General features: G+C 31.5%; 1 protein-coding gene across 1 annotated transcript; it reads right to left on the minus strand.

Annotated features, from left to right (window-relative positions):
- Positions 1-2,848: 2,848 nt before the first annotated feature.
- LOC125807635 (laccase-2-like) lies at positions 2,849-8,720 on the minus strand. Its single transcript, XM_049487371.1, has 6 exons — positions 8,544-8,720; positions 8,303-8,454; positions 7,283-7,527; positions 7,072-7,200; positions 5,987-6,967; positions 2,849-3,042 (listed from the first exon to the last, which is right to left on the minus strand). Exons 1-6 carry the CDS (start codon positions 8,658-8,660, stop codon positions 2,912-2,914), a joined length of 1,755 nt encoding a protein of 584 aa, XP_049343328.1. The 5' UTR covers positions 8,661-8,720; the 3' UTR covers positions 2,849-2,911.
- Positions 8,721-11,862: the final 3,142 nt, after the last annotated feature.

Here is an 11,862-nt window from a genome sequence, read left to right on the forward strand (position 1 = left end):
AGGAGTTTTTCACAAAAAAGCCCAAACTCAAATATTTCTTCTCTTCCAAGAAGTTTTTCACAAAAAAATCCATACAAATCATCACTTTCAAGGAGTTCTTCACAAAAGAGTTCTACTTCAAAATGTCGACTTACAAAAAGTGCATCACAAAGGTGTGCTAATTTTAGAAGCAAATGCAGTAATTTGGCTAAGGAACAGAAGTCAAAATTTTATATTGTAAAGAGATGCATTGGTATGCTTGTTCGATGGAAAAAACATGGAGATTCTTGAAATTAATTGAGATATTATTTGCAAGAGTTAATTATTTCCACAAGTAAGATCTCCTTAATTACCCTTTATGTGTGAGAATATAAGTTAATTTCTCTGCCATCCTATAGAGAAGAGCAGATCGATCATAGTGGTAGTAGTATGTTTTTGTACTAAGTGAATTCAAGATTTAAAATCACTGAATTCAGAACGAGTCTGGTCTTATTATACGTATACATCTTTAATGTATTTTTATAGCATATATACATATAAATTGTGGGTTCAACTCATTAAATCGGTCATTTATGTTTACCTCGAACTATGTATACTGCCAGAATACTTTGTGTATCAAGCTATCCTTTTTTTCCGCATATATGCTGTATAGCTTAATTTGAGTTCAAAACAATAAATAACGAATTAGATACTTAGAGGTGAAATGTGGAAGGGCGGTGAAATTGCAATATGTATAGCAACTGATTCCAAGAAATTAAAATTCAAAGGCCGTTTAATAGGCCAGATGAGATAAATAAAAATATTTTAATTAATTTTTTTTATTGTACTGTGTATGAGATTATCATTTTAATACAAACAATGAAATAAAATAATTTTAAAATTAATTAATATTTCAAACTAAACTTGTAATAAAGTTAATTTCTAACTTTATCTTTAATCCTTATTTCACGTATCAAACGAGCCGAATAGTATGGATTTTGATCAAGGATAGACCTTTAAAACCAAGTCACATGGTATTGTCTGGGAAAGCTGTATTTTCTGCTACTCTTACTCACTGATCTGAAAAAAAACTAGAAAGATTCTTTTTTTCTGTAATTGGAACTATCAAACATAGAGAAATGGTCATCATCGTCTCCATACACAAAGGAACTCATGGGGATCAGTAAATCTTGAAAACATATGCCACATGATCATAATAAAACTATGCTTACCTTAGTCTAGAAGAATTCATATATCCATTAAATTACCCCCTTCAACTTAATACATTAATATGGAATACATCCTTTGTAAGCATTCATTTTCAAGTTCAAGGAATGTTCATTAGCTACGATTACTTATCAGCATTCGATATTTATATCAAATTAAATAATTTAATTGTAACAGTTTAAAATTAATGTAAGAATACACATGTCTTAACTCACCAAGTTACATGCTCTTTAAGGAGTGTTTGGTTTGGTAGGATAATAATTACAATTTACAGTTCATAATAAAGGAACATATAGTCTTCAACCAAACATTGTGTAGGAATTGGAAATCTATCTATATCAACTGGTGGTCCATATAAGATATACTATAGTGTTTTTAGAATAAAGTTTTTACAACATTGACCAACTTCTGTCGTCAAGTTTAAGCCCTAAAACGAAAAATTGAATTCCAATAACACCCTTGATGAAAAACCATATCATCAGTACAATCCTTTGGCACTACAACAAAAATAATTTTTAGCGGCAATAAATAAACACATTAATAAAGAGTACTAAAGTCTTTACCAGCATTAGTTAAGTGTAATTAGATTCAGTGTCGCTAAAAGCTTTAGGGATATATACAAAGAGTGTTAATTGCCGTTAAAAATACATATTTAGCAACAATTAAGCTATTGATGTTAATTAATTGCCGCTAAAAATCATTTTTATGAATACTATAGTCAAATAATCCTGTCTTTTTAAACCCAAATTTTAATAGGGAAAAACTCAATCAACCGTCAATAACGTAGGAGTAATTGAGTAAATCCCACGTTAATCTTCTTTTTTTTTTTATGTAAAGGTTATGTCATAAAAAATTGAGACGAAGCAAATAAAGAAAGTTGATTTTTTATTTATAAAATAGGCATAACAATCATCACTAAACAAAATCAATTGGAACGAAATGTAACGATGGGACAGGAAATATATATACTTGATTGGCCTTTCTTTAAAGCAAGTACACAATGATGAATCTGTTGTAAGAAAATGGAGGATGCCACTTGGTGACTACCAATTTAGTGACTTTCATCACTTATCATGGTGTAAGGCAAAGATGCATGCCATGTGGAAACAATCCTTTGAAAAACTATCAACACTTGCCAATTAGTGGCCAAGTTATACATTTGTACTTTAGCTTACTGCTATAAATAGCTACTACATGTACGAATGAGAAGATATAGATTGAAAGACATTACTCTCTCCGTTGTTCTTTTTAAGTATGTTAATCTTAAGTTTGCTAAGTAATTATTTTATAACAGAATCCATATAATTGATGTGACTTATTATCGAGGCTTTTTGTTTAAAGCAAGTACACAATACTAATCTATCTTTTAACAATATCATTGAGAGGTCGGTATTGTTGAATGTGCGAATAAAGGATCTAGATTTTTTTATTAATATTAATGACGAGATCTATTATCGCTTTTCGCATGTCCTCAAAAATTTAATGTAGGTGCAAATTCTGGTGTTAGATAGTTTTAACGGTGATAATAGGAGCCAAAAAAAATGTTTTTATTGATTAATGACAAAAGTTTTACACAAACAAAATCTCCTTCCTCAATTGGTGCGACAATTCTTCAATGAAGAATGTGAAGCAAGAAAAACAAAACACACAAATGCAAAACAACTCAAATAAAATTTGTATAATTAACTTATTATTATTGAAAGAAGAATCAGAACTGATGAGTTTGTTAACACATTGGAAGATCAGCTGGAGGTGGGAGCAATTTTTGGTTAGGAAGTTTTCCATCTAACACTATCCAAGCCATTCTCAATCCCCAACTCAAATGCACATCAAAGTGACAATGCATCAACCAAACTCCTGCTCATACAACAAAAGAAAAGTTAGTTACGTCTATTTAATTTGTTTACACCGACAATGTGAATAACTTCTACGTTTTCATTATATATAATTTAATCTATTGTAACAGACGACCTATCTTATTTTCATGTAATTAGTAATTGTAATGACCCGAAAGGTCATTTTGGTAATTTTTCGTGGAAATGACTATTTTGCCCTTTCGGTAGTTGCCCCGAGTCCCATGTTTTGTGGTTGTAAAGTTGGTTTGAGGAAAAGTTGGTAAAAAGTTGAGTTTTTGAGAAGTTGAGTTTTTATGAGTTAAAGTTGGTTAAAAAGTGCTTTTTCGAGTCATTTGGAGTTTCGGGACTCGGATCGGATTTCCGTCGATTCCGACAGTTTTAGAATGTCGAAACGGGTCTGTGTGAAGTTACGGAGTCGAATTTGGAGTTGAAACGAAGAATTGAGGTCCTAAGTTGCTAAAGTTGTGAAATTTTGATAAAGAGTTGACTTTGGTCAACATATGAGGTTCCGAGGCTCAGATTGAAATTCCGAGAGTACCGTTGGTTTCGGGAGGCGATTCTAAGTCTAAAATGAGTCTTGGTTGAATTTTTAGACGATCCGTTTGAGTTTCGAATTTTTTGGCGTTAAACTAGTTTCTTGGCATTTTATTGAATTTCGGGGCAAGGAGTCCTCGAATTCAAATTCCGACGGTTCCATTGAGTCCGGAACGTCGAAGTTAGTGGGGGTACATATTTAGTTTGTGTGCACGAGATTCCGAACGAATCCCGAGGGTCCAACGGGGACTTAAACTTTGGTGTTATTGTTGTTTCAGCTGCTGTGTTTTTTTTAAGCTGCAACAGCAGTCTTTTTTTCTTATTTTTAAAGCCAAAAACAGTAGCCAATTCCCCCAACTTGAAAAATACCAATTTCTCCATTTTTAGACTTTGAGAGCTCGAAAATAGGTGATTTCAAGTGGGTTTTCGCAAGGAATTCATTGGGTAAGTTATTTCCAACTTATATCTTTGATTTCCATCGATTATTTATGGATTTTAACATCAAAATTTGAGATCTCAACTGAAAAATTTGGGGGTTTTTGCCTAATCCGAATTTAATAGAAAATTTGAGTTTGTGAACTCATTTCAACTCCTTTTTCGAAACGGTTTTCACTATTGGATTCTAAATTTCTTGGGGAACATTTTTCACTAAAAATTTCCAGATTTCGAGAATATTTTTCGGAACGAGATTTTTTTGACCATTTTACCCTTTTCTCCAAATTTCACAATATTGGTGTTGTTAGATTCGTATTGATTGTGAGATTCCATTTATGAATAGATTGTGGTGATTTGGAGCGTGCTCGGAAGGGTAAAACTCAAATTTGAGTTACTAGTTGAAGTGTTTTGAGGCAAGTGGCTTCTAAACTTTGTTAAACTCTTAGACTACACATGACTACTTTCCTAATTGTGTTGGGGAGTAATGGGGATTGAGGATGAGTTTTATTTGTTGATTGAAATTGTTGTAATTGAAAGATGGGGAATAAAACGAGCTAAATGTGTTATATGTGACTTGAATTTGTTGAATAAGTCATGTGATAACTGATATTGAGGGGATAGAAGAGCATGAGTAGGCTATGATTGATACAGACGATGTGTAATACTATGATGTGGTTGTGATTGAGACAGATGATGTGTAATACTATGATGTGATCGTGATATGGTTGTGATTGAGACAGATAATGTGTAATACTATGATGTGATCGTGATATGATTGTGATTGATGACATGTGCATATTCATTATTCATCCCAAGTATGAACTATCTGTTGCATGAGTTCTGAGACACTGATATGAGGACGGATGGATATGAGACACAGTCGAGACTAGCTCCGGCTAGCGATTTGGATGCCGATGGGATCTGGTTCCGGCGGTGATACATGGTCCATGTGTAGCCCCCATGGGTTCTGATTTGAGTATTCAGCGCGGTCTGATTACGTCAACAGATGTGTATCTTAGGACAGACATGCATCACGACTACATGACATCATTATTGCATTTGCATCGCATTTGACTTCATCTTTGTCTGTGGTGTGTTTGCCCCTCTTCATGTGATATATGATCTATTTGCTCTTACATGAGGATATGAGATTGATGTTGAGACACTGTTAGATATATCTGTTGATTATGAATTGTGTAGTATAGGTTGTTGGTTCGCTGTTAGAATGAAGTTTCGGTGGTTCGGTTGGGATTGAAAGGAGTTGTTTGTAGCTGCTAGTTTAGCTTAGCTTAGTGTTACTTGCGAGTACCTGTTGCTTTTGGTACTCACCCTTGCCTCTACACAATTGTGTAAGTTGACAGCTCTATCAGATCCGACTTATTACTCATCTTCAGATTAGAGCTTCCAGACTTACTTGAGAGGTAGCGGTTCATTCCAGACGTGCCCTCAAGTTATCTATATTTATTGTTCTGTTCTATTCTAGAACTTTACTATGAGACTTGTATATTTTATTCAGATTCTGTATTAGAGGTTTGTACATGTGACAATCAATTCTGGGGTTATGTTGAGTTTATTTAAAGACTTCCGCTTATCTTTCTATCTTATTCTTGTTTTATAAATTCTATATCGTCGGGTTTTTGGGTGTTAGGCTGACGTGTCCGGTGGGGTTTGGGCACGTGCCATCACATCTGGTTTTGGGGTGTGACAGTAATCCCATTTTTATGAAATTATCACTTCAATTATCTTGAGATGGCGTCAAAAACAACTAGATTTATCAGGGAGAAAAGAACTTGTATATGATAAATAAAACTTAGTTATATACACCTGACACTGTAGTTTAACATGTGATAGCAGATTAAATATCCATTTTACCGCGTTACGAATTAATGCTTATTAGTTATTAGTATAATAAGCGACATATTGTTTAAATATTTTTACAACATCATCGTTAATGTATAGAACTTAATGATACTCACCAGGATTGTCAGCTAGAAATCGAATAGCGACCCAACCACCAGATGGAACTCCAACGGTGTTTCTTTCAACAGGATCCACAAGATTATAATTAGCAGGGTCGTTTTTCGGGTCAAAATTACCAAAACCTTGTCCAACAACATAAAAATTATATCCATGAAGATGAAGAGGATGACTTTCAGCACCAAGAATGCTAGTATCCTGCATTACCACTTCCACTGAAGTATTAAATGGAAGCACCACAACTTTTGTGCCATTAGAGACATTTGTGTTATTTGGAGGGGTGCCAGTGTAATTAAAGGAAACTAAAGGAACACTTGGAAAATCACTAGTATATAATCCATTTGATTTTTTGAAAAAATAAGATTGGAGTAACGCTGTGTTTGGGAGAATCATAGAAACATTATTAACAGAAGCAGCAAATTTTGATGAATTAGTAGGACCTTGACAAGTTTGATTTTTTGGGCACGGGTTACTACCTAGCCCTACGGTAAAAAAAAAGTGTTTATCAACATTTCGCGGAACATTAGCTGGGAATTTCACACTAGCTAAAGAGCGAAATTTGTTAGTAAAATTGGATACAAATGAAGTGGAATTAATTGGTGGAAGTGTTGGAATTGAAAGATTTTTAATTGAAATATTGTTAGACGATGATGGTGGTGAATTATGATGATCGTCGTCATACATAAGAATTCCAGCAATTGTGGAATTATCAAATGTACCTTGTCCAGTAAAATAGGGTCGAGCTACCATAACAAAAGTGGTTTGTTGTGGATTATGATGTGTTTTAAGGAGGACATTTGTGGTTTGTCCAGGAGTAATTACAATTATGTCTGTTTCAAATGGCTTGACATAAAGTGCATCTGCTTCAACAACTGCCATTGTATGATTAGCTATTCTAAAGAAAAGGTCATCATTGAGTGCAGCGTTGATTATACGAAGCATATATGTCTTCCCTGGTTTTACCTTCAACTTAAAAGTATCTGCAACATGCAACGTCAAAATAATTTCTCATGGATTAGTCAATCTATACACTGACAATATAAAAAAAAAACGTTCATGGTATGCGTAAGATAAAAAAGTGTACCCTTAGCAGAACAATTGTATAATGGTCCAGGAAGACCATTAATGGTGTATGAATCAGAGACATTAGGTCCAGCTCCAGTAACAAGTGCTTGATTAATCACAGCCTCAGTATTAGCATTCCACCATTCACCTATATGCATGTTAATTAAAATAATTATAAGTAAAATATAGAGACATTGAGTAATGTTCGTTTAATTATAATTTGATATTACCAAAAATGATGGGGACTTCTTTGTGGGGTTTAGCAAATGGATAAGAAGCATTGTGTTGAGGATAGATGATGAGAGGTCCATAGAGTGTAGCTCTCATCCATGAAATATGAGCATGCCACCATAAAGTTCCTCTTTGGCCAGTAATGGTGAAATTGTAGACATAACTTTGGCCTGTTTGGATTGGACATTGGGTCACATATGCTGGTCCATCTGCCCATCCACTTTGTAGTTGTCTAATACCATGCCTGTTTTATTGAAAAACAATTAATTAAGTATATATAGATAAATTAATCTTTTTATTATTAATATATATGGACAGTTAAAGATTGCTAAAAATAAAGCTAGTTATATAGTAAAAAGAGGTGAATCTAGGGCAAGTTATGCGAGTTCTACTCATATATTGTTCCTCACTCGAACTATGATCTATGTTAGTGAACGTCAACATTATGTCTATGACGAGGTTCGACTGATGAGACGGCAATGTCGCGGGGCATTGATCCTTGCTTCGTAGCATTCATCCAAGTGCATCATTTATCCTTTTCGAAATACAGGTGCTAGCATATAACATGAAATCAATTCTAGTAAATATGCACATGACAGAAAGTGTTAAATTAGGTCTTAGGCCTAACTCACACCCCAAAAGCTAGCTCAAAGGGAGGAGGATTGCCCAAGCCTTATAAGGAGTCCACCCATCTCACTAACCACCGATGTGGGACTTTTGTCATTCTTTAACAGAAAGATCAAGGGTTCCGGACATAGCAAATCTACCTATAAATCCACTGCTGGTTCACGGATACCCCTAATGGTCAAAGTCATAGTTAAACGTGACGCACTTGATTTCTAATTTAGTTAAGAAATATAGTTGTGCCCAAATCAGGAGTATAATTTTCGGCATGATAGAGATTAACGCTTGATCCTAACTATCAATGTGAATAAAGTAATTTCTAAATTCTAGATTCATCTCTGATCGCAATACATAGTATACTTATAATTGAAAATTGAGGAGATAAGAATTCATACCAATGGATGCTAACATTGTTGGAGACGTGATTAACAACTTTAATCACTAAACGATCACCTTCTCTAGCAACAACTCTTGGCCCTGGGAATTTCCCATTCACAGTGACAATTGTCTTTGTTTTACATAACCTTGTCACATTTTTCAATCTTATCTGCAAAAATTAAAAACATTAAAAAAAAAATTGCTTAAAAACAATTCATAAGTATAATTGATTGATTTAGTAAATTTCAAGAGCCCTACGTCAAATTTGTAATGCCTTGTAACGCCAGCAGTGACAAACTCTGGAAATAGCAAAATGCTACAAATGCAGAAAATAACACATAAAAGTGTTGGTCTTGAAAAAACAAAAACACTCATATTGTTTCCTCTTTTCTTAGTTTGGAAAACAAGAGAAAGATAATGTGAAAGTTTAATTGGTTTATTCGCATGAGTCTATGAGTTATGCTTATATAGACATGTTTAGACATTATTTAACTTATAATTAGATACTTATTAATTATGTATAATATATAAAATTAAATTGTCAGTATACGGTGAAGAAAAACCTGCAGCCAAAGGAATAAAAAGACTACATGAAAGAGATATTTCACCAATTGGTAAGAGTGTACCTAAAGTCTATCTACACATAACATTAAAAATACTTACCAAGAAATACACATGATATCTCTAACCAAAAAGTTACACTTGTTGGGATATAAAATTTCAAATATATTAGTATACACTCAAACTGCAAAATAACTTTTATATTGAGCATAATTTAACATGTTGTAGCAGGTAATCTCATTTCTTATGAATGGTTACCTATAGTATCGTTTAGATAGTTTGGTTGTGTAAAAATTCCTCTTAGATATATTGACAACGTATAAGTTAATTATATTAAAGTACTCCTTATATTGCCTATGTTGGAGTGTGTTCTAGCAAATTTGCATAATTATTTAGTTTCAAAAACTCGAATTTCAACTGTTAATCTTGCTGACCAAGATAATATTTTCTCATCATATGTCATATTCATCTACAATATGCTAATTCATCATTTTCATGTGGGACTGTACCTTAATTAGAAAATTAATTTATCAAAAAAAAAAAAAGTGTGACATTTGACCCACTCCTTTCTTCCAAGCAAGAAAAGAATGATGATACATTTGGTCGTTCCGTTAAATTTGTTCTGTGATCAAAGCATTACTTACTACTATTTCTTTTTAATAAAGAAAATTTAATTAGGAGAACATGTATTTAAGTGTGTGTTCTAATTCCTTTTTGGTATAATTAGTTATTCTTAATTAATTTGGATTTACAATGGTATAGCTAATTGTTTTTCTTTTTTTTCTCTTCCCTCCATTTCGTCAAGTGTACGTCTAGATGAGAGACATGTGTTTTATTTAAAATTTAAAGGTCAAGATTATATTATATTAACAAATATCATAATCATAGTTAAGTCAACTAATTTTAGAAAACTACTCTCTAAATTTAGTAAAAATTACCATATATTCCAAGCAAAATTTGATATTTATTAATATCATTAATTTCATCTTATATTTTTACATTTGATATTTATTAATATTATTAATTTCATCTTATATTTATTCAAATATAAAAATATAAGATGATATTAATAAATATCAAATTTGTGTGGAATATATGGTAAAGCACGGTAACATTGGTCATATCATTGCCCACCCATAGTTAAAATCCAATTCTTACTAGAATCTGCCCAACAAATTAAAAGAAAAAAAATAGAAAAGAGAAGGTAAAGAAATGTGTCCGAGTAATTAAAATTCTTCTTCGTAACTTATATCCTGAGAGGAAAATAAATACGGAAATAGCAAAAATTGATTTTCAAAAGCTATTAATTAATATGATTACAAGATTTTTATATTTTTACATTTAAATATAAAAATATAAGATGAAATTAATGATATTAATAAATATCAAATTTTGTTATATTGTAATTCTTACCAAATTTGGAAAATAGTATTTTAAAATTAGTTGACTTAACTATGGTTGTGACATTTGTTAATATAATAAAACCCTGATCTTTAAACTTTAAATAAAACACATGTCTCTCATCTAGTCGTGCACTTGACGAAATGGAGGGAAAGGGTAATGAAGGGGAGTGCTACTGACTGTATTTCTTTGTAATAAAGCAACTTAAACTGAAATATAAGAAAGTCTCATCATTAATTCTCTCTGTTTCAATTTATGTGACACTATTTAATATAATTACGCAAAAAACATTAAGAATGACCTCTCGATTGTTCCATTTTTTATTATAGGCACAAAAAATTTAAGAAAGATCGCATAAAAGAAAGTTTGATCATAGGTACAGTCGCAAAAACATTCTGAGACAAATTTTGCGGTTTTTTTTTGGTCAAGTGAGAATTTTTTTTTGTGTTGTTTTGACCGATTTACATAAATAATCCTTTAATCCATTTTAGGCCATTATTTTAATTTTTGTCTTTATTTTCAAAAGTTGTGCAAATAGATGGACAAAATATTAGATTATCGTCTAACATCTATAAATTTTTAAATATGGTCTAACACTTTCTCCTAAAAATTTTAATTAGCTCAAAATGAATCTTGAAATCATAATTTAAAAAAATTCTTAAATTAAAAAAAAAAAAAGGGTCAAAAACTGAATAAATATCCCAGAAAGAGAGCTAATGAAAGGTTTGTGCTATTTTCATTAGCTATTCATCATTAGTAGGGGTGTATAAAACCGAACCAAAAATCGAATCAAATCGCAAATTGAGTCAACCCAAAAAAAAAGCCCGACTAGTGGTTTGGTTTTGAAAAAAAAAACCCGACTATATTTGAGTTGGTTTGGTTTTAACTAAAAAAAACCAACCCGAGACCAAACCAACCTGACATTATATATATAATTTTAAAATTTTATTTTATACATAAAAATATTTACTTTGATATAATTTTTAAATATTTCTTACACTTTTTCATAGTTTTTATCTTTTAATATATTATTTCAAGTTTGAAACTTAGAATTATGAATGAGCCAATAAAGATTATAGTCCACAAATGTTGGTAATTAATTAATTATAATAAAGCTTAAATCAAAATCAAATTAATATTAATGCAAAAAGAAAATCAATTCAACACTAAGAATGACAATAATATTGAATATTTGTTCTTTAGTTTTACATTGGTTTAGACAATTAAAATACATAATCTAATTTAATTTCCTTTAATATTTAGTCATGTAACTAATACTTATTAAACTTAATTTTAGCATGATTTAATACTTTTAAATTATGATCATTTTCATCATGACTTGTTAATTTGCAATATTTATTTTACGCGATTTCATTATTATTATTTTTGTTGGATATTTTAGTGTCATTAATCATATCATATTGTGTTATATTTTTAAGAAACATCTTAGATAGTTGTATTTTGATAGGACTAAAGAAATATTTGAAGTACAAGTAAATTATATGTTTGTATGAATACTTTATTAGAAAAACCCGAGGTTGAAAAACCCGAGTTTTATTGGTTTGGTTTGGTTTATAAATTTAAAAATCTGACACAAATAATTTAGTTTGATATT

This window comes from Solanum verrucosum, unplaced genomic scaffold (genome assembly GCF_900185275.1).
Source record: "Solanum verrucosum unplaced genomic scaffold, falcon-dt-bn FXZP01000183.1, whole genome shotgun sequence".
In the NCBI taxonomy this organism is placed as follows: domain Eukaryota; kingdom Viridiplantae; phylum Streptophyta; class Magnoliopsida; order Solanales; family Solanaceae; genus Solanum; species Solanum verrucosum.